This window comes from Pelodiscus sinensis, chromosome 2, assembly GCF_052426305.1.
Source record: "Pelodiscus sinensis isolate ZL-2025 chromosome 2, ASM5242630v1, whole genome shotgun sequence".
Classification (NCBI taxonomy): Eukaryota; Metazoa; Chordata; order Testudines; family Trionychidae; genus Pelodiscus; species Pelodiscus sinensis.
The window spans coordinates 1,470,975-1,493,108 of NC_143053.1; the positions used below are offsets into that span (position 1 = coordinate 1,470,975).

A 22,134-nucleotide genomic window follows, 5' to 3' on the forward strand; every position below is an offset into this window, starting at 1 on the left:
GGGGCGGGGGGGCGCCGGCAGGGGGCGCTGTGGGGCGGGGAGCGGTGCGGGGGCCCGGCAGGGGGCGCTGTGGGGCGGGGAGCGGTGCGGGGGCCCGGCAGGGGGCGCTGTGGAGCGGGGCGGGGGCCCGGCAGGGGGCGCTGTGGGGCAGGGAGCGCTGTGGGGGCCCGGCAGGGGGCGCTGTGGGGCAGGGAGCGGTGCGGGGGCCCGGCAGGGGGCGCTGTGGGGCGGGGAGCGGTGCGGGGGCCCGGCAGGGGGCGCTGTGGGGCGGGGAGGGAGGGGGCGGGGAGCGGGGGGGGGCCCGGCAGGGGGCGCTGTGGGGCAGGGAGCGCTGTGGGGGCCCGGCAGGGGGCGCTGTGGGGCAGGGAGCGGTGCGGGGGCCCGGCAGGGGGCGCTGTGGGGCGGGGAGCGGGGCGGGGTTCTACCCGGAGCTGATGCTGCCGCTGGCCGCTGGGAGGCGCTGCAGGCGGTCCCGGCGACCCATAGGGGCGGGGCCAGACGAGCAGGCCCCGCCCCCAAAGCCGTTATCTCCGCCCCCGCCTTGGCTCCGCCCACCTCAGCCGCAGCATCCGGGAGTTGCCCCGGCCGGCTCGGTGAGTGGCTGCGGCGGCGGCGGCGGCAGATGGGGGGTGTCGGGCGGATGGGGGGTGTCGGGCGGCAGCGGGGGTGCCGTGCGGGGGGTGCCGGGGGGTGCCTGCTGGCACCGGGGCGCGTGGCTGCTGGGGCCCCGCGGGGTGTCGGGTGTTGCCCGCCCCCGGAACCCGCGTGTGCACCGCTGCCCCCTGCAGCCCCCCCCGCCTCCAGCGCCCCCGCTCCCTGCGTGTGAAGGGGGCAGGGCCCAGGCTGGGCCCCGTGTGCGGGGGGGCCTGTCCCTGCTCCCAGGGGTGGCGGCTGCTCCCCTCCACCCCCAGTGTGTGCCCGGCGGAGGTGGCAGGAGCGCAGGGGGCCTGGGGGCTGTCTCGGGGGTGCCGGTGCCCCTCTGCAGCTGGTGAGGGCCCGTGCTGCTTGCCCTGCCGTTCGGGGGCAGGGCCGGCTAGGGGTCCGGGCGGAGCCACAAGCGCCGGGTGACCCCTCTTGGTCCCCGCCAGGCCCGGGGCAGGCTCGCAGCCCCCCCCCCGAGGAGCAGCTGCGGGTGACTCCCGTCCTGACTGGCAGCGAATGCTGCCCTGGGCAGTGCCCGTGGGCCGCGTGGGGAGGCGTCCGGCTCTGCACCTGCTGCTGGCACCGGGAGAGGCTGCAGTGTGGTCCCGGGGCTGCCGCCTGCTTCCCCCCTGCACAGGCGGGGGTCTGGCAGCGGGTCACCACAGCGGTTCTGCGGGCGCCCGGCCACGCGCTGGGAGCTCCTCTGTGGCTGGCCCTGGCCTGCAGCCCCTGGCTCTGCCGATGCCCCTCGGTCCATCGCCCCGAAGCAGGAGGCAGCGCCGGCGAGCCAGGCTTTGGGGCTGCTGGGCTTGCAAGCCGGGGGCCCGCAGTAGCTCAGCTGGGTGCCGGGGAGAGCCCAGGCATCCAGAGCCCTTCCCTTCTGGAGCTGAGCCCCCGGCCTGGCTGGCCCGGGTGTGCTTGGCCCCCGCGCCAGGTCAGCTGCTGTTCCCGCAGGGCGGGTCCCCAGCCAGCAGCTCTGGCCCATGGCACTAGCCGAATGCCTGGCACAGCCAGCCCTGCCCTCTTGCAGCTGCACCAAAGGGGTCCCAGGCAGGTCAAGGGGACTCGGCTCCTCCCACGCAGGCAGGGAATTCCTTGAGCCTCGCCGTGCACCAGCCTGGCATCGTGGAGCTGGGCTGCCCCCGGCTCAGTCCTGCAGCCCCGGAACGGGCGCGCGAAGTGCTGGGGAGTCGCTAGCTGGGGCTGCTGGGTGAACAGTGTGAGCGGCGTCAGCAGGAAGGGACAGAGAGACAAGGGATGAGGGGCTTGGGCCAGCTGCCACGTGAGGAGAGGAGTAAAATGGGACTTTCCCTTGGAGGAGGCTAAGGGGGATATGATGGAAGCCTGTGAACTCATGACTCGCGTGCAGAAAGGAAACAAGGAAGTGTTGTTTACTCCTTCCCGGAGCACAAGAACTAGGGGTCACGAAACAATCAGCAGACAGCGTATTTATAATCAACCATGGGACGTTTTTCTTCACACAACCTGTGGAACTCCTTGCCAGAGGATGTGGTGAAGACAGGATGGCTGTTAGCCAGGCTGGGCAGGGAGAGGGTCCCTACCTCTGTTTGTCACAGGCTGGGAATGGGTGGCAGCCTGGGGGGAAGAGGGGGTCTGGCTGCATAGGGTGGTGGGTGGCAGGCTGCGGGGGAGGGGATCTCAGCGGGCTGCGTGGGGTGGTGGGTCCAGCAGGATGCAGGGAATGGGGGGCAGGCTGCTTGGGGTGGTGGGCCGGCAGGCTGCGGGGGAGGGGGCTGGCTGCATGGGGTGGTTGGTGGCAGGCTGCGGGGGAGGGGGCTGGCTGCATGGGGTGGTGGGTGGCAGGCTGCGGGGGAGGGGGGGCTGGCTGCATGGGGTGGTGGGTGGCAGGCTGCGGGGGAGGGGGCTGGCTGCATGGGGTGGTGGGTGGCAGGCTGCGGGGGAGGGGGGCTGGCTGCGGGGGGAGGGGGCTGGGGTGGTGGGTGGCAGGCTGCGGGGGAGGGGGCTGGCTGCATGGGGTGGTGGGTGGTGGGGGGAGGGGGGGCAGGCTGCGGGGGAGGGGGGGCTGGCTGCATGGGGTGGTGGGTGGCAGGCTGCGGGGGAGGGGGCTGGCTGCAGGCTGGGGTGGGGGGAGGGGGGCGGCAGCGGGGGGTTGGGGGGGTGGCAGGCTGCGGGGGAGGGGGCGGCTGCGGGGGGGCAGGCAGCGGGGGGGGGGGGGGCAGGCAGCGGGGGTGGCAGGCTGCGGGGGAGGGGGCGGCTGCGGGGGGGGCAGGCAGTGGGGGGTGGGGGGGTGGCAGGCTGCGGGGGAGGGGGCGGCTGTGGGGGGTGGCAGGCTGCGGGGGGGGGGCGGCAGAGGCCCGCTTGGTGTCCGGCCCAGCCGTGCCTGCCCTGGGGCTCTGCCAGCCGGCTGTGCCGTGCCGTGGGCCGATGGTTTCTCGCCTTGCTGCAGTCCGGTGCTGGGATGGCCGCGGTGCCGCGTGGGCCCAGGCTGTGCCCCAGAAGGCGGGGGGGGGCCTCTTCCTTCAGCAGCAAGGGGCGGGCAGCCCCCGACACGGGCCCTTGGCCGGCCCCCGACACGGGCCCTTGGCCGGCCCCCGACACGGGCCCTTGGCCGGCCCCCGACACGGGCCCTTGGCCGGCCCCCGACACGGGCCCTTGGCCGGCCCCGGCAGGCGCCGTGGAGGAGCCCCAGCTGCTGTGGGTGCTGACGCTGGCCCGGGCGAGGACCCAGGAGTCTCCGCGGGTGTGGGCGTGCGGTGCAGCTGGCGGGGGGAGCAGTGCCCGGTGGGGTGCCCGGCCAGGCCTGCAGCGCCTGGCTGGGGGGCAGGATTAGGTGCAGCCGCTATGAATAGGCCGTGTTGGGGGATTACAGAGAGTTAGAGCAAAGCTGCTTATTGGTGCTTCCCGCCAGGCCTGGCTGGGTAACGACCTGCGGGGGGGGGGGGGGCATGCCGCCTCCCCTCCCCCGCCCGCGGTGCTGACCCCTCCTGCCATATAATGGGATTAAACCACCTCTGGCTAACTGCCCCCCCTTTTCTGTAGGGTCAGACTGCAGCCGCCTGGCTGGTGGGGGAGGGGCCCGCTGCTGGCGCGGTCGTTCCGGCCGTCGGAGCCGGGCTCCCTTGGCGGGGGAGGGGCCCGCTGCTGGCGCGGGTTGCTCGGGCCGTGGGAGCCGGGCTCCCTTGGCGGGGGAGGGGCCTGCTGCTGGCGCGGTTGCTCGGGCCGTCGGAGCCGGGCTCCCTTGGCGGGGGAGGGGCCTGCTGCTGGCGCGGTCGCTCGGGCCGTCGGAGCCGGGCTCCCTTGGCGGGGGAGGGGCCCGCTGCTGGCGCGGTTGCTCGGGCCGTCGGAGCCGGGCTCCCTTGGCGGGGGAGGGGCCTGCTGCTGGCGCGGTCGCTCGGGCCGTCGGAGCCGGGCTCCCATGGCGGGGGAGGGGCCCGCTGCTGGCACGGTCGCTCGGGCCGTCGGAGCCGGGCTCCCTTGGCGGGGGAGGGGCCCGCTGCTGGCGCGGTCGTTCGGGCCGTCGGAGCCGGGCTCCCTTGGCGGGGGAGGGGCCCGCTGCTGGCGCGGTTGCTCGGGCCGTCGGAGCCGGGCTCCCTTGGCGGGGGAGGGGCCCGCTGCTGGCGCGGTTGCTCGGGCCGTCGGAGCCGGGCTCCCTTGGCGGGGGAGGGGCCCACTGCTGGCGCGGTCGTTCGGGCCGTGGGAGCCGGGCTCCCTTGGCGGGGGAGGGGCCCGCTGCTGGCGCGGTTGCTCGGGCCGTCGGAGCCGGGCTCCCTTGGCGGGGGAGGGGCCCGCTGCTGGCGCGGTTGCTCGGGCCGTCGGAGCCGGGCTCCCTTGGCGGGGGAGGGGCCCGCTGCTGGTGCGGTTGCTCGGGCCGTGGGAGCCGGGCTCCCTTGGCGGGGGAGGGGCCCGCTGCTGGCGCGGTCGTTCGGGCCGTCGGAGCCGGGCTCCCTTGGCGGGGGAGGGGCCCGCTGCTGGCGCGGGTGTTTGCGGCGGGCGGCACACAGGTGCCCTGCCTGGCTCTCTCTCTGGCCTGGGGCGGGGCCAGACGCTGGAGCCGTGGCCGTGGGAGCAGTGGAAGTTTCTTGCTGTGCCTCCGGCCTGGCTCGTGTGCAGCTCCCCAGCTCCGGCTCCCTGGGGGCACTGGCCTCTCCTGCCCGGCCCAGCCCCGCGGGTGGGGGAGGGAGGCGAGGCCGGGCCGAGGGGCAGGCTGCGGGTCGCCCCTCCCGCTGAGGCCCATGGGTGACGTCACCGTGGGCTGGCCTAGCCCGGGGAGGGGATTGGAGCGCGGCGGCTGCGGGGGGGGGCTGCGGGGGAGGCTCTGCGCTGACAGCTGGCGCTGCTCGGTGCGGGGGCCTTGCAGCCGGGACAAGGGCTTCCCGGCCGGGGAGGCTGCTGCCCTGGGCTCACCTGTGACTCAGCAGGCTGACGGCTGAGCCCCTGCGCCGCCCCCCCCACTCGCTGGCTGCGCGGAGCCCCCCCCCCCCGCGCCGTGGCTGGGGGCAGACCGGCCTGAAGGAGCCCCCCCCGCGCCGTGGCTGGGGGCAGACCGGCCTGAAGGAGCCCCCCCCCCCCGCGCCGTGGCTGGGGGCAGACCGGCCTGAAGGAGGCCCCCCCCCTGCGCCGTGGCTGGGGGCAGACCGGCCTGAAGGAGCCCCCCCCGTGCCGTGGCTGGGGGCAGACCGGCCTGAAGGAGGCCCCCCCCCGCGCCGTGGCTGGGGGCAGACCGGCCTGAAGGAGCCCCCCCCCTGCGCCGTGGCTGGGGGCAGACCGGCCTGAAGGAGGCCCCCCCCCCCCGCGCCGTGGCTGGGGGCAGACCGGCGTCTTCGGGGCGGCGACTCGGCTTGCCGTGCCACTGGCAGGCCCTGACATCGGAGCTGCGGTGTGTGTGCCGCCGCTCTGGGACGTATGTATCCGGGACCCCCCCCCGTGGGGGAGGGCATCTGCATTGGACTGAGCCCCCCTCCTGCAGGGCGAGTGGGGGACATGGGGGGGGAGTGTCTTAGCCAGGGAGGCCTTGTTTCTGTCCTGGGTTGTGTTGGGACCTGTACCTCCCCCCCCCAGCTGGTACTTGCATGGTTCCCCCCCCCCCCAGTCTCTGCGTTCTCATGGGCTGGGTTCCTGGTGCCAGCTCCCTGTGCTGGGGCAGAGGGAGGGGGCAGTTGCTGCCCCAGGGCCCATCGTGTCGAGCTGCCTCCGGGCTGTCTGGGAGCCGGTCCCCTGGCTGGTCTGGGCTCCCAGGTCTGGCAGCAAAATGCTCGGGGGGGGGGGGTGCTGAGAGCTCTTTGGACGGGCTGCCCAGCTCCGCCCGCGGGTGCCCCCCGTGAGCAGCTGGTGCGCTGGGATTGCTGCTGCCAAGGGCCGTGGGCCGGTTTGGGCCGGTAGGCGGGCGCAGCGCCCCAGGGCTTGTTTTTCAGGAGGCCGGGGGCACCTGCGAGTCCTGCCCAGCGCGGCGCCGGGCCCTTGATGGCCCTCGGCTCCAGGAGGGATGCAGGGGCAGGAGTGCGAGGCCACTGGGTGCCCCACTGCCGTGCTACATACCCCGCCCAGCCAGGGGGTCCCGCCCCTCCCCACCCCTTGTCCTCCGCTGGCCTTGTGACTTGCTGGGAGTCCTGTGACCGGCAGCCCGGCCGTTTATGTAACCGCATTAGACCCACCCTGGGGCGTCTGCCCTGGCGCCGGACTCCTGCCGCACGTTGGACTAGGCCCCCCACCTGCCGGACAGCTGGTGGGGCCCGCCGGGGCCTGAGCGGGTTAAGTGCCCCCCACGAGGGGTCAGCCTGTTCTTGGCGGCTCTCGAGGGTCCCCCTGGCCGGGGCTCTCCCAGCGGCTCTCGAGGGTCCCCCTGGCCGGGGCTCTCCCGGCGGCTCTCGAGGGTCCCCCTGGCCGGGGCTCTCGAGGGTCCCCCTGGCCGGGGCTCTCGAGGGTCCCCCTGGCCGGGGCTCTCGAGGGTCCCCCTGGCCGGGGCTCTCGAGGGTCCCCCTGGCCGGGGCTCTCCCGGCGGCTCTCGAGGGTCCCCCTGGCCGGGGCTCTCCCAGCAGCGCCGAGGGTCCCCCTGGCCGGGGCTCTCCCAGCAGCGCCGAGGGTCCGCCTGGCCGGCGGGCAGTGCTGGGCCTGTGTGGGACGTGCCTCGGGCGGTCTGTGCTGTGTCCCCCTGCGTGGGGGCAGCGTGCCTGGCGTTACCTGGGACCCTGTGCAGTTGTGGTGCTGCTGGGACTGGCGGAAGGGCCCCGCTGTGGCGCCCGGGCCCCTTAGCTGGGTGTTGCTCCGAGCCCAGCCTGGCACAGAGTGTGTGGGGATGCCCAGGCTGGGACGGGGAGGACTTCAGGTGCCCAGGCCCCGTCTCTGCCATGGCATGGCCCTGGTCTGGAGGTGGCACCTGCCAGGAGCGGACGAGGGGTCTGGCTTTTCCTTGGGGTAGCTCCACGGCCTCCCCCCTCTGGCCTGCAGCCTCCTGAGCTCCGGCTGAGCCGGACCTCGGGGGAGATCTGTCCCCTCGGCAGGGCCCACCGCGCCGGGCCGCACTGTCACGAGTCGGTTCCTCTACCTGGCGCAGGGCTCAGGCCAGCCTGTGGGGAGCCCGGCGCATCCCTCGGTCTGGTAGGCCCAGCGCCAGCCCAGCCATCGTGCCCCCTGCTCAAGCACTGGCTGGCTTTCCCTCTGTCCTCCATGACAGACGCAGGCGAGAGCCCTGGCCCCTTTGCGCAGCCAGCTCTGGGTCTCCTGGGGGGGCGTGCAGCGGGTAACAGTTCCACTGCGCCTGCTCCCGGGAGGCTGCGCTCTGCGCTGGAGCCGCCAAGCAACGACGCGGTTACCTTACGAGACGCCTTGTGCCCCAAGGAGAGGCAGAGAGGCCCACGTCCCCCTGGGGCAGAGGTTGCTAGGCTGGGCCACGCTTTGCCACTCTTCCCGGGTGCTGCTTGGCTGTGGGACCCACGGGCTGGACAGCTGGGCCCCTGCAGAGCGTACTGTGGGTAGCAAGGCAGCAAGTGGGGCACCAGCCGGTCTGGAATGTTACCCCGCGTTCCCACTTGGTGGCAGCATGTGGGGGGCTGCCCCTCCCCTGTGGTAAGTAGGCTCGGAGTTGGCGCCTCGTGTGTGTGGTTCTGGGGGTTGTGGGGGCGCTGGCCGGGGATGGCTGGGTGTCGCCGAGTTGCTGGGCGGGGCCGTGGGAGCTGTGCCGAGAGGTTCGGGGCGCTGGCCAGGGCCGTGGGAGCCGTGCCGAGGAGTTCGGGGCACTGGGCGGGGCCGTGGGAGCCGTGCCAAGGGGTTCGGGGCGCTGGGCGGGGCCGTGGGAGCTGTGCCGAGGGGTTCGGGGCGCTGGGCGGGGCCGTGGGAGCTGTGCTGAGGGGTTCGGGGTGCTGGGCGGGGCCGTGGGAGCCGTGCCGAGGGGTTCGGGGCGCTGGGCGGGGCTGTGGGAGCCGTGCCGAGGGGTTCGGGGCACTGGGTGGGGCCGTGGGAGCTGTGCTAAGGAGTTCGGGGCGCTGGGCGGGGCCGTGGAAATGTTCCATAGAATCTCTATGGATAGTAATTCCATGCTCCAATAATAAGAAATTAGCAGTAGGATATATTACCGACCACCTGACCAGGACAGCGATGCTGACATTGAAATGCTGAGGGAGATTAGAGAGGCTACCAAAATAGAGAACTCTGTAATAATGGGGGATTTTAATTACCCCCATATTGACTGGATCCATGTCACCTCAGGAAGAGAAGCGGAGATAAAATTTCTCAATGGCTTAAATGACTGCTTCTTGGAGCAGCTGGTGCAGGAACCCACAAGGGGAGAGGCAATTCTCGATTTAGTCCTGAGTGGAGTGCAGGATCAGGTCCAGGATATAACCGTTACAGGACCGCTTGGGAATAGTGACCATAATATAATAACATTCAACATTCCTGTGGTGGGAAGAACACCTCAGCAGTCCAGCACCCTGGCATTTAATTTCAAAAAGGGGAATTACGCAAAAATGAGGAGGTTTGTTAAACAGAAATTAAAAGGCACAGTGACTAGAGCCAAATCCCTGAAAGCTGCATGGAAACTTTTTAAAGACACCATAATAGAGGCCCAACTTAAATGTATACCCCAAATTAAAAAACATAGCAAGAGACCTAAAAAAGAGTCACCGTGGCTTAACCGCCATGTAAAAGAAGCAGTGAGGGACAAAAAGGCATCTTTTAAGAAGTGGAAGTCCAATCCTAGTGAGATAAATAGAAAGGAACATAAACACTGTCAAATCAAGTGTAAACATGTAATAAGAAAAGCAAAAAAAGATTTTGAGGAACAGCTAGCCAAAAACTGAAAAAGAAATAACAAAATGTTTTTTAAATACATCAGAAGCAGGAAGCCTGCTAAAAAACCTGTGGGTCCCCTAGATGATCGAGCTATAAAAAGAGCAATCAAGGACGATAAAGCCATTGCGGAGAAACTAAATGATTTCTTTGCTTCAGTCTTCATGGCTGAGGATGTTGGGGAGATTCCCGAATCTGCACCGTCCTTTGTAGGTGATGAATCTGAGGAACTGTCCCGGATTGAAGTGTCATTAGAGGAGGTTTTGGAACAAATAGAAAAACTTATGTGACGTAGTGGGGGTAACTTGCTAGGGCTGTGGTGACCTCTGCTGTCTGTAGCAAGACCCAGCAGGGAAAGGTCATGCAAAGGTGGCTCCAAACTGGTAGGACCAGCCACCCCCCATGGGGAGAAACAAAGGGAGGTGGATGCTGCCCTGGCTGGGGGCGGGGCTGGAGGAGAGGTAGTTAGTTCCTGTCTGGAAAGCAGGGGAGAAGGAGCTGGGGAGGGGGGCTGGGACTCCCCCATCTCAAGGGGGCACTGAGGCCTCTTAGCCCCAGTTCCTGTAACCAGATTACATCTATGCTGTGCTATATCCTGGAGAAGCAATAAACTACCTCCATTCTACTGGCTGGTAGAGTCTGTTCGTGCCATTTCGGGGTGCAGAAGATGGGGGACCCTAACGCGTCGTCACAACTTAATGTTAACAAATCTCCGGGACCGGATGGCGTTCATCCAAGGGTTCTAAAAGAACTTAAATGGGAAATTGCTGAGCTGTTATCTGTGGTTTGTAGCCTATCCTTTAAATCGGCTTCCGTACCTAATGACTGGAAGGTAGCCAATGTGACACCAATATTTAAAAAGGGCTGTAGAGGCGATCCTGGCAATTACAGACCGGTAAGTCTAACTTCAGTACCGGGCAAATTAGTCGAAACAATAGTAAAGAATAAAATTGTGAAGCATGTAGAAGAACATAATTTGTTGGACAAAAGTCAACATGGTTTCTGTAAAGGGAAATCCTGTCTTACTAATCTATTAGAGTTCTTTGAAGGGGTTAACAAACATGCGGACGAGGGGGATCCAGTAGATATAGTATACTTGGATTTTCAGAAAGCCTTTGACAAGGTCCCTCACCAAAGGCTCTTGTGTAAATTCCATGGCCATGGGATAAGAGGAAAGGTCCTTTCTTGGATTGAGAACTGGTTAAAAGACAGGAAACAAAGGGTAGGAATAAATGGTAAATTTTCAGATTGGAGAGGGGTAACTAGTGGTGGCCCCCAAGGGTCAGTCCTGGGACCAATCCTGTTCAACTTATTCATAAATGATCTGGAGAAAGGGGTAAGCAGTGAGGTGGTAAAGTTTGCAGATGATACCAAACTGTTTAGGACAGTCAAGACAGAAGCAGACTGTGAGGGACTCCAAGAAGATCTCACCAAACTGAGTGATTGGGCAGCAAAATGGCAAATGAAATTTAATGTGGATAAGTGTAAAGTAATGCACATTGGGGAAAAATAACCCCAACTATATGTACAGTATGATGGGGGCTAATCTGGCTACGACAAATCAGGAAAGATCTTGGAGTTATCGTGGCCAGTTCTCTGAAAACTTCCACACAGAGTGCAGCGGCGGTCAAAAAGGCAAATAGGATGCTAGGAATTATTAGGAAAGGGATAGAAAATAAGACCCAGAACATCTTACTGCCCCTGTATAAAACTATGGTACGTCCATATCTTGAATACTGTGTACAGATGTGGTCTCCTCACCTCAAAAGATATTTTGGCCTTGGAAAGGGTTCAGAAAAGGGCTACTAAAATGATTAGGGGTTTGGAACGGGTCCCATATGAGGAGAGGTTAAAGCGACTGGGACTTTTCAGTTTAGAAAAGAGGAGACTGAGGGGAGATATGATAGAGGTCTATAAAATCATGAGTGGTGTGGAGAGGGCCGATAAAGAAAAGTTATTTATTAGTTCCCTAAATAGAAGAACTAGAGGACACCAAATGAAATTAATGGGGAGCAGGTTTAAAACTAATAAAAGAAAGTTCTTCATCACACAGCGTGTAGTCAACCTGTGGAACTCCTTGCCAGAGGAGGCTGTGAAGGCTAGGACTATAACAGAGTTTAAAGAGAAGCTGGATAATTTCATGGAGGTTAGGTCCATAAAAGGCTGTTAGCCAGGGGATAAAATGGTGTCCTTGGCCTCTGTCTGTCAGAGGCTGGAGAGGGATGGCAGGAGACAAATCGCTTGATCATTGTCTTCGGTCCACCCTCTCTGGGGCACCTGGTGCTGGCCACTGTGGGCAGACAGGATACTGGGCTAGATGGACCTTTGGTCTGACCCAGGACGGCCGTTCTTATGTTATGTGGGGCCATGCTGAGGGGTTCAGGGCTGGGGGTGCTGGGCGGGGCTGTGGGAGCCGCGCCAAGGGGTTCGGGGTGCTGGGCGGGCCTGTGGGGGCCGCGCCGAGGGGTCCAGGGCCGGGGGTGCTGGGCGGGGCTGTGGGGGCCGCGCTGAGGAGTTCAGGGCCAGGGGTGCTGGGCGGGGCTGTGGGGGCCGCGCTGAGGGGTCCAGGGCCGGGGGTGCTGGGTGGGGCTGTGGGGGCCGCGCTGAGGGGTCCAGGGCCGGGGGTGCTGGGCGGGGCTGTGGGGGCCGCACCGAGGGGTCCAGGGCCGGGGGTGCTGGGCGGGGCTGTGGGGGCCGTGCTGAGGAGTTCAGGGCCGGGGGTGCTGGGCGGGGCTGTGGGGGCCGTGCTGAGGAGTTCAGGGCCGGGGGTGCTGGGCGGGGCTGTGGGGGCCGTGCTGAGGAGTTCAGGGCCGGGGGTGCTGGGCGGGGCTGTGGGGTCCGCGCTGAGGGGTCCAGGGCCGGGGGTGCTGGGCGGGGCTGTGGGGGCCGCGCTGAGGGGTCCAGGGCCGGGGGTGCTGGGCGGGGCTGTGGGGGCCGCGCTGAGGGGTCCAGGGCCGGGGATGCTGGGCGGGGCTGTGGGGGCCGCGCGAAGGGGTCCAGGGCCGGGGGTGCTGGGCGGGGCTGTGGGGGCCGCGCCGAGGAGTTCAGGGCCGGGGGTGCTGGGCGGGGCTGTGGGAGCAGCGCCGAGGGGTCCAGGGCCGGGGGTGCTGGGCGGGGCTGTGGGGGCCGCGCTGAGGGGTCCAGGGCCGGGGGTGCTGGGCGGGGCTGTGGGGGCCGCGCTGAGGGGTCCAGGGCCGGGGGTGCTGGGCGGGGCTGTGGGAGCAGCGCCGAGGTGTCCAGGGCCGGGGGTGCTGGGCGGGGCTGTGGGAGCAGCGCTGAGGGGTCCAGGGCCGGGGGTGCTGGGCGGGGCTGTGGGGGCCGCGCCGAGGGGTCCAGGGCCGGGGGTGCTGGGTGGGGCTGTGGGGGCTGCGCCGAGGGGTCCAGGGCCGGGGGTGCTGGGCGGGGCTGTGGGGGTCGCGCTGAGGAGTTCAGGGCCGGGGGTGCTGGGCGGGGCTGTGGGGGCCGCGCTGAGGGCTCCAGGGCCGGGGGGTGCTGGGCGGGGCTGTGGGAGCAGCGCTGAGGGGTCCAGGGCCGGGGGTGCTGGGTGGGGCCGGGGGAGCCATGCCGAGAGGTTCGGGGTGCTGGGTGGGGCTTTGGGGGCCACACTGAGGGGTCCAGGGCCGGGGGTGCTGGGCGGGGCCGGGGGAGCAGCCGTTTTTGCACGCTCTGAGCTGGTGAAACCGGGGCAGGGGACAGCGTTGGGCCTGGCGGCGCCGGAGCCAGCCCCCAGGCCACGTGAGCGAGGGCAGCTGATGCTGGGAATTGGATGGGATTTCCCAGCAGCCAGATGGCAGCAGGAGATTGAGAAGGGCGTTGCCCTGCCGGCGCCCCGTGGCCAGCCTCGTGCTCCCGTGGGCGCCCAAAGGAGCGCTGGTCGCAGGTCAGCCCCTAGCCAGGGGTTGCTGGCGCCCTGTACGGCTGGCGCTGCCGGGGTGTGATCCCTGCTGGAAAGAAAATGGGCTCGTGTCCCTCTGCATGCGTGTGGCTGGTGGGGGGGCCATAGTCAGCGAGGCTCCGTGTGGCTGGCCCGGGGGGGGGGGGGGGTGTCGTCAGCGAGGCTCCGTGTGGTTAGCGGTCGGCGAGGCGCCGTGTCCGTGTGGCTGGGGGGGGGGCGCCGTGGTCGGCGAGGCGCTGTGGCCGGGGGGGGGGGGTGGGGCCGTGGTCGGCGAGGCGCCGTGTCCGTGTGGCTGGGGGGTGGGGCCGTGGTCGGCGAGGCGCCGTGGCCGGGGGGGGTGGGGCCGTGGTTGGCGAGGCTCCGTGTCCATGTGGCCGGGGGGGTGGGGCCGTGGTCGGCGAGGTGCCGTGGCCGGGGGGGTGGGGCCGTGGTCGGCGAGGTGCCGTGGCCGAGGGGGGGGCCGTGGTCGGCGAGGTGCCGTGGCCGGGGGGGGGTGGGGCCGTGGTCGGCGAGGTGCCGTGGCCGGGGGGGGGGGCCGTGGTCGGCGAGGCGCCGTGGCCGGGGGGGGGGCCGTGGTCGGCGAGGCGCCATGTCCATGTGGCCGGGGGGGGGGGGGCCGTGGTCGGCGAGGTGCCGTGGCCGGGGGGGGGGCCGTGGTCGGCGAGGCGCCGTGTCCGTGTGGCCGGGGGGGGGTGGGGCCGTGGTCGGCGAGGCGCCGTGGCGGGGGGGGGGGCCGTGGTCGGCGAGGCGCCGTGTCCGTGTGGCCGGGGGGGGGTGGGGCCGTGGTCGGCGAGGCGCCGTGGCCGGGGGGGGGGGGCCGTGGTCGGCGAGGCGCCGTGTCCGTGTGGCCGGGGGGGGTGGGGCCGTGGTCGGCGAGGTGCCGTGGCCGGGGGGGGGGGGCCGTGGTCGGCGAGGCGCCGTGGCCGGGGGGGGGGCCATGGTCGGCGAGGCGCCGTGGGCGCCGGGCCGTGCTGGGAGCCAGGCCCCCGGGTCCCTCGCCAGCGCTCGGCTGCTCCCGCTCGGTGCCAGACGTGGGGGGGGCCCGGCCGGCCGGGGCTGGACAGCTGGCACTAGGCCCTGGTTACCGTGGCGACGGAGCGGCAGGAACTGGGTCAGCCTGCTCCCGCACCAGGCTCTGCTGCCGGCCGGGCCCTCGAGGGTGCCCCCCCCCCCCCCGTGATCTGGGGGCATCCAGTGGAATAGTGGGGGGGGCAAGGAATGGGAGGGTTGGGGGCTGGGCAGGCAGTGGGAGGTGGGAATCTGGAGGTCTGGGGGGAGTTGGGGTGATTGTGGGGGGGCTGGGTTGTCGGGAGGGGGGATGGGAGGGATTTGGGGGCTGGGCAGGCAGTGGGAGGGGAGCTGGGAGGGAGCTGGGGGGACTGGGCAGGCAGTGGGAGGGGGGCTGGGAGGGAGCTGGGGGGGCTGGGCAGGCAGTGGGAGGGGGGCTGGGGGGGGGCTGGGGGGGCTGGGCAGGCAGTGGGAGGGGAGCTGGGAGGGAGCTGGGGGGGCTGGGCAGGCAGTGGGAGGGGGGCTGGGAGGGAGCTGGGGGGGCTGGGCAGGCAGTGGGAGGGGGGAAGCTGGGGGGGTTGGGGGGGCTGGGCAGGCAGTGGGAGGGGGGCTGGGAGGGAGCTGGGGGGGCTGGGCAGGCAGTGGGAGGGGGGAAGCTGGGGGGGTTGGGGGGGCTGGGCAGGCAGTGGGAGGGGGGCTGGGGGGAGCTGGGGGGGCTGGGCAGGCAGTGGGAGGGGGGAAGCTGGGGGGGTTGGGGGGGCTGGGCAGGCAGTGGGAGGGGAGCTGGGAGGGGAGCTGGGGGGGCTGGGCAGGCAGTGGGAGGGGGGCTGGGGGGGTTGGGGGGGCTGGGCAGGCAGTGGGAGGGGGGCTGGGAGGGAGCTGGGGGGGCTGGGCAGGCAGTGGGAGGGGGGCTGGGGGGAGCTGGGGGGGCTGGGCAGGCAGTGGGAGGGGGGAAGCTGGGGGGGTTGGGGGGGCTGGGCAGGCAGTGGGGGGCATGCCAATGTTGAGGGACCGTCGCGGGGCAGACCCTGTGGTGCTCTCGCCTTGCCCGGCTCTGCCCCTGCCACCAGCTGGACGTGCAGAGGGGAGGCTGCCGCAGCGACCCACGTGCCCCGGGAGCCGGGCGCTGCCACCTCTGCTCAGCGTCAGGCCCTGCGGGCTCTGCTGCCCTGCCTGGGTCCACTTGGCACGCGCGTTTCTCCTCCTGTGGGGCGCAGAGCTCTCGCCCGGGGGACCCGAACCCCCATCTCCTGGGAGCCTGAGCTGCAGCCCCCCAGTGCAGCTTGCACCACAGCCGTGTCTCCGTGCCACACGTGGATGTCACGGGCCACGGGGCCCCGTGCGGGAAAAGCAGCCAGACCCTTGGTTGCACAATAGCAGAGCAGCTGAGTGGGACTCGTCTTTGTGGGGTGTCTGCTCCAGGGCTGTGGCCGGGCCCCTCCGCTCCGGAAAGGCGGGTGGGGCCCGGGCAATGGGGGGACCTCGGCACGGCTCTAACTCTCCTGTTTTCTCTCCTCAGCCCTGAGGCATCAGTGAGTGCCCGGGAACATGTCCCACGAGAAGAGCTTCCTGGTGTCAGGGGATGGCTTCCCCGCTCAGAACCCTGGCTTCCCTGGCCAGCAGCCCCCCGCCCCGCCGGCCTACGGGCAGCCCCCCTACCCGGCTGCACCCTATCCACAGCCCCAGTTCCAGCCTGGCCCCTACCCGCCAGCGCCTGGCCCGTACCCGCCGGGGCCCTACAGCCAGCCTGGCCCGTACCCGCCGGGGCCCTACAGCCAGCCTGGCCCGTACCCGCCGGGGCCCTACAGCCAGCCTGGCCCGTACCCGCAGGGGCCCTACCCGCCGGGGCCGTATGCCCAGCCACAGCCCGTAGTCTCGGAGGACCAAGACTGTAAGTGACACTGCTGCTCCGGGGGGGCGGGGGTTGGGGAGCCGCGCCCTCCCCGGCTCGGGCTGAGGGAGACCCATTGTACACTGCCCGCCCGAGAGCCTGCTGCAGCTAGTGGGGCCACACCAAGCCCCCAGCCCTCCTGGGTGTGACGGCGCGTGGGGACCCCTCCCCAGCCCTGCACCCCCGGAGCAGCGAGAACAGGCTCCGCCCGCCGGTAGAACGGGGGTTACTGCCTGCCCAGGTACAGCCCAGCACAGACGGGACGTGGCTACAGAGGCAGGGCCAGGAGCCTCGGCCCCCTCGGGGTGGGTCCATCGCCCCCTCCGCACTCGGCTTAGTCTGTTCCCTTCATGCTTCCCAGCCAAAAACTGCCCAGGCCCCGCCCCCCAGCCAGGCAGCCGTCTCCCCCCCCCCCCCCCGTCTCTCCCCGGGAAGAGCCTTGTTCCCTGCCCAGGCTGGTCTAGGGGTCTGGCCCAATCCACACGTGGGGGAGTCCGTGGGAATCACAGCCCAGCGCAGGGGACCCGGGTCACAGAGCAGACCCCCCTACCCCCGTGTCTGGGCCATTCCACACGTGGGGGAGTCCGTGGGAATCGCAGCCCAGCGCAGGGGACCCGGGTCACAGAGCAGACCCCCCTCCCCCCGTGTCTGGGCCATTCCACACGTGGGGGAGTCCGTGGGAATCGCAGCCCAGCGCAGGGGGACCCGGGTCACAGAGCAGACCCCCCTCCCCCCGTGTCTGGGCCATTCCACACGTGGGGGAGTCCGTGGGAATCACAGCCCAGCGCAGGGGGACCCGGGTCACAGAGCAGACCCCCCCCCCCCCCCCCCGTGTCTGGGCCATTCCACACGTGGGGGAGTCCGTGGGAATCACAGCCCAGCGCAGGGGACCCGGGTCACAGAGCAGACCCCCCCCCCCCCCCCGTGTCTGGGCCATTCCACACGTGGGGGAGTCCGTGGGAATCGCAGCCCAGCGCAGGGGGACCCGGGTCACAGAGCAGACCCCCCCCCCCCCCGTGTCTGGGCCATTCCACACGTGGGGGAGTCCGTGGGAATCGCAGCCCAGCGCAGGGGGACCCGGGTCACAGAGCAGACCCCCCCCCCCCCCCCGTGTCTGGGCCATTCCACACGTGGGGGAGTCCGTGGGAATCACAGCCCAGCGCAGGGGGACCCGGGTCACAGAGCAGATCCCCCCCCCCGTGTCTGGGCCATTCCACACGTGGGGGAGTCCGTGGGAATCGCAGCCCAGCACAGGGGACCCGGGTCACAGAGCAGACCCCCCCCCTCCCCGTGTCTGGGCCATTCCACACGTGGGGGAGTCCGTGGGAATCGCAGCCCAGCGCAGGGAGACCCGGGTCACAGAGCAGACCCCCCTCCCCCCGTGTCTGGGCCATTCCACACGTGGGGGAGTCCGTGGGAATCGCAGCCCAGCGCAGGGGGACCCGGGTCACAGAGCAGATCCCCCCCCCCCCCCGTGTCTGGGCCATTCCACACGTGGGGGAGTCCGTGGGAATCGCAGCCCAGCGCAGGGGGACCCGGGTCACAGAGCAGACCCCCCCCCCCCGTGTCTGGGCCATTCCACACGTGGGGGAGTCCGTGGGAATCACAGCCCAGCGCAGGGGACCCGGGTCACAGAGCAGACCCCCCCCCCCCGTGTCTGGGCCATTCCACACGTGGGGGAGTCCGTGGGAATCACAGCCCAGCGCAGGGGGACCCGGGTCACAGAGCAGACCCCCCTCCCCCCGTGTCTGGGCCATTCCACACGTGGGGGAGTCCGTGGGAATCGCAGCCCAGCGCAGGGGGACCCGGGTCACAGAGCAGATCCCCCCCCCCCCCCCCCGTGTCTGGGCCATTCCACACGTGGGGGAGTCCGTGGGAATCGCAGCCCAGCGCAGGGGGACCCGGGTCACAGAGCAGACCCCCCCCCCCCCGTGTCTGGGCCATTCCACACGTGGGGGAGTCCGTGGGAATCGCAGCCCAGCGCAGGGGACCCGGGTCACAGAGCAGACCCCCCCCCCCCCCCGGTGTCTGGGCCATTCCACACGTGGGGGAGTCCGTGGGAATCGCAGCCCAGCCCAGGGGGACCCGGGTCACAGAGCAGACCCCCCCCCCCCGTGTCTGGGCCATTCCACACGTGGGGGAGTCCGTGGGAATCACAGCCCAGCGCAGGGGGACCCGGGTCACAGAGCAGACCCCCCCCCCCCCGTGTCTGGGCCATTCCACACGTGGGGGAGTCCGTGGGAATCACAGCCCAGCGCAGGGGACACGGGTCACAGAGCAGACCCCCCCGCCCCGGTGTCTGGGCCAATCCACACGTGGGGGAGTCCGTGGGAATCGCAGCCCAGCGCAGGGGGACCCGGGTCACAGAGCAGACCCCCCTCCCCCCGTGTCTGGGCCATTCCACACGTGGGGGAGTCCGTGGGAATCGCAGCCCAGGGGGACCCGGGTCACAGAGCAGACCCCCCCCACTACGGCACACTGGGGCTCAGGCTCTGCCCTCTTCCCCTCGGGCCTGCTCTGGCCGGGGACCGTGCCGGCTGTGGGAGGCTGTGGGAGGCTGCAGGCTCAGCCGTGCTCCTAGCTGGCTCTGCCCCGTGCCCCCTCCCCTGCCGTGCGGCCGAGCGTGGCAGTCGGGGCGCCCCGTGCTGGGGTGGGAAGGCCTGCAGAGCCCCGCAGCTCGCTCCCCTGGCCCCGAGCCGCTCCGGACTCTCCCTCTCCCTCTCCCCAGCCCCACTGCACAGGAACTACCACGAGGAGGGGCCGCCCGCCTACTACGACAACCCGGACTTCCCCCCCACCAACTGGGATGACAAGAGCGTGCGCCAGGCCTTCATCCGCAAGGTGAGGGCGGGCGCTGCAGCCAGGCAGGGCCTGGGCCCAGCCTCTGCCGGGGGCTGCCTGACCTGCGCTGTGCCCCCAGGTGTTCCTGGTGCTGACCCTGCAGCTGAGCGTGACCTTCGCCTTCGTGGCCATCTTCACCTTTGTGAGGGGCGTGAAGGGCTTTGTGAAGCGCAACGTGTGGACGTATTACGTCTCCTACGCCGTCTTCTTCATCTCGCTCATCGTGCTGAGCTGCTGCGGGGACTTCCGCCGCAAGCACCCCTGGAACCTGGTCGCCCTGGTGAGCCCGGCTCCCCGCCGAGCTGGGACCCCCACCCTGCCAGCAGTGCTGGAGGCCATAGGGGGCGCTCTCCTGCTTGGCACTGCCACATGCAGCCCCGTGGCCATGGCCCCCGGTGGGGTTGGGGCAGGAGCTGGGGACCCTTCTCGCTGCCCAGCCTGCAAGGCCGCTGGCGAGCGTCCTGCTGGAGCCATTCCCGCCCGGGCAGGCCCCTGTTCTCCATAGCCGGGCGCTCGGAGCCGTCTGGCCGTGGGGCTCCCTGGGCACTGAGGCTGCCGAGGCTGGACGGCTGCACCCATGCACTGGCCTGCCCGCGCTGGAGCGAAGCCAGGCAGCCTGGGTGTCCCTCGGCCAGCCCCTGACAGGCGTCCCCTCTCTCCAGTCCATCCTGACCCTCAGCCTGTCCTACATGGTGGGGATGATCGCCAGCTTCTACGAGACGCAAGCCGTCATCATGGCCGTGGGCATCACAGCCGTGGTCTGCTTCGCCGTCGTCCTCTTCTCCCTGCAGGTGAGGAGCGGGGCTGGCTCCCGGGGGGGCTGGGTCCCTGGGATCCTGTCTCTGGAAGCCTGGGGCCACTTGGGCAGGGCTGGCGGCCTCCCTCTGGGCTGTGTTTGGGGGCTGCCCCCGCTGGAGAAGAGCCAGCCCTCCCTGCCGGCCTGCCCCCGCCAGTCGCCGCCCCGGCGAGCCTGCCTGTCAGCCATGCGGAGCTGCATTAGTGTCCCTTGGTGCCGCGGGGGCGTGGGCGTCTCCAGGGATCCTGCCGGGTGGGGATGGCAGCGTTCCTGCCAGCTGCCTGTGGCATTCGCCCTTGGCCGGGCAGTGAGAGCTGGGCTAAAGGCAGGGACCCAGCTCTCCAGGGGTCTCTGACGTCCCCGGTCTCTGACGCCCCCTCCCTGCAGACGAAGTACGACTTCACCTCGTGCCGGGGCGTGCTGGTCGTCTGCCTCATGGTGCTGATCATCTTCTCCATCCTGTGCATCTTCATCCGGAACCGCATCATGGACCTCGTCTACGCCTCGCTGGGCGCCCTGCTCTTCACCTGCGTGAGTTCCCCCGGGGGGCCAGGCCCTCGACCGGGGCAGCGCTACCTCCCCACAGCTGAGAATCATCCTCCACCTGAGCATCCCGTGCTCTGCTGCTGGGCCGGCGGTGACCACGGCACCTGGCGCCCTGGTGGGCCCGTCACCCCAGGGCAGCCACAGGGCCTGGCAGGAGCGTCAGTCCCTCTTGGCGGCTGGGCGCTGGCTCCTGCTCCGGGCCCAGTCACCACCCCGGCTCCCCTGCCCCAGTTTGGAGATCAGCCCTCGCTCGCCCTGCCTGGGCCGGCACTAGACGGGGAGGGGCCGGGCAGCGTCAGCCGAGGTCCTGGACAAGGCTCCCCCCCCCCCCCCCGCAGCACGGGCTGGCACTGCCCTTCAGGCCCCGTTTGGGGGGCTGCAGGAGGCACAGCCCAGCGTGGGCCAGGCGGGTGCCGCTCCCTGTGACCCGGCTCCTCTCCTGCAGTTCCTGGCGGTGGACACGCAGATGATCCTGGGCAACAAGCAGCTGGCGCTGAGCCCGGAGGAGTACGTCTTCGCCGCCCTCAACCTCTACACGGACATCATCAACATCTTCCTCTACATCCTGGCCATCATCGGCCGGGCCAAGGACTAGCCCCCCCCCCTCCCCGCCGGGCCTCCTGGGCCCCTCCGCCCGCCCGCCCGCCCGCCGGGCGTCGCGGTACCAGCTCTTCAGGAGGGACCGGGGGGGGGCTGCACGCACTGCATGTGGGGAGGGGGGCTGCACTGGGGAAGGGGGCTGCACGCACTGCATGTGGGGAGGGGGGCTGCATCAGGGGAGGGGGGCTGCACCGGGGCAGGAGCTGCCGTGTGGCTTCTGTCTCGTGCAGGCTGTTCCTGCGGCCTGGCGTGTCCAGGGCTGTCTCGCTGGCCGGCCCGCCCCATGGAGAATGGATTCCCGACCCCTTCCCCAGCTTGGGGCAAGGCAGCCCCGGGCAGGCAGGCTGAGCCTTGGCCCCGCAGCCGCAGCCCGTGCAACCTGGGGCCCCGTGGGGTGCACAGGGGCTGGGCGGCCCTTGGGCAGGTGGCGGGGGCCTGTGCCCAGTGCTCGCCCCCTCCCCCCCGCCTGCCCTCAGGTGCAGCCCAGCACTCCCAGCTGCTCCCCTGGCCCGGCCCAGCTCCCCTCCCACCAGCACAGGGTGTGGGCTACCCTCCAGGCAGCTCCCCTTCGCTCTTTTCACCGGGCGGCCCTCTTGGGCCGTGTGTGACTGGTTGCTGCTGTAATAAAGCTCTGTCTAGATGTGAGACCCCTCGGCCTGTGGCCTCTCCTTCCCTGCCCCCCTGCACTGGGCCCTGCAGAGATCTGCCCCCCTCCCCCCCGAGGTTCATCCGGCCCCACTGCTGGCTCCGTCCTCCCCTGTGGCTGGAGCTGCATCACTGCCCTGAGCCCCAGTGGGGCTACGAATACACCTCTGGCCCACCAGCACCCCCTTCGCTTGCCCTGGGCGGGCCGGGGTCAGGCTACGTGGGGCTCTGGTGGGGGTGAGGGGAGGGCAGGCCTGTGGCCCGGGGCAGGGGGCCAGGCACTGGCAGGAGCAGGACGATCGCAGGCTTCCGCCTGCCGGGGCTGGTCGCAGGCACTGGGAGCTGGAGCTCAGAGCCGGGCAGCGTGTGGGGCTTCCTGGCTCGGCCCTGGGCCCCCAGGCCAGGAGTGGAGCCAGGGCCGCCTTTGCCACGGTGCCACCCACTCCCCCAGCGGCCGGCTCAGGGCCACCCGGCTCCCTTTCCAAGCAGCCAGACACCTGGCCCCCTTCCCCAGGCGTGGCGGGATGGGTCCTGGCTCCGGGGCATGCATGGGGCTGTGGCCGTGGCCGAGGGGGTGGCTCAGCGGTGGCCTGGCTCAGACAAAGGAGCACCAGGCGGGTGCCAGCCCCTCGCAGGCCCACGGTGCGGGAAAGGAGCCGGCGAGTCCAGAGCCCTGCCCTCACGGCAGCACCCGGCACCGTCCGGTTCAGGGCCTCCCGCCTTTCACACCCAAGATGGGCCCCGCCCCTTCCTGGAGGCCCCGCCCTCTCTATTCCCCTTGTGAGGTCGTGGGGCGCTGGCTCTGCTGGGCGGTCGCTGGGGTGACCCCTACTGGCCGGAGTCTGTAGCACGGCCCACCCTTAGACAATGGCCCGGCCGGGGGCGGGGGGTCCGGTGGGTGGAGAAGGGGCAGGCTGGGCGGGGCATCGGGAAGAGAGGAGACTGAGCCGAGTGCTGGGCTTCAGGGGCTCTCAGGCCGCCGGCCCCTCACTCCGATGCCCGTGG

General features: G+C 69.9%; 1 protein-coding gene across 4 annotated transcripts; it reads left to right on the forward strand.

Moving 5' to 3' along the window:
* Positions 1-439: 439 nt before the first annotated feature.
* Positions 440-21,131, forward strand: GRINA (glutamate ionotropic receptor NMDA type subunit associated protein 1). Of its 4 annotated transcripts, none has more exons than XM_075918643.2 (7): positions 440-593; positions 15,330-15,701; positions 18,430-18,542; positions 18,622-18,822; positions 19,205-19,333; positions 19,726-19,869; positions 20,330-21,131. In XM_075918643.2, the coding sequence occupies exons 2-7, from the start codon at positions 15,359-15,361 to the stop codon at positions 20,477-20,479; spliced, it is 1,080 nt and encodes a 359-aa protein (XP_075774758.2). In that variant the 5' UTR covers positions 440-593; positions 15,330-15,358; the 3' UTR covers positions 20,480-21,131. The 4 variants fall into 4 exon arrangements, with proteins under 4 accessions (XP_075774758.2, XP_075774757.2, XP_075774759.2 ...); XM_075918642.2 differs by lacking the exon at positions 440-593 and adding an exon at positions 4,780-5,524; XM_075918644.2 differs by lacking the exon at positions 440-593 and adding an exon at positions 4,780-5,500.
* Positions 21,132-22,134: the final 1,003 nt, after the last annotated feature.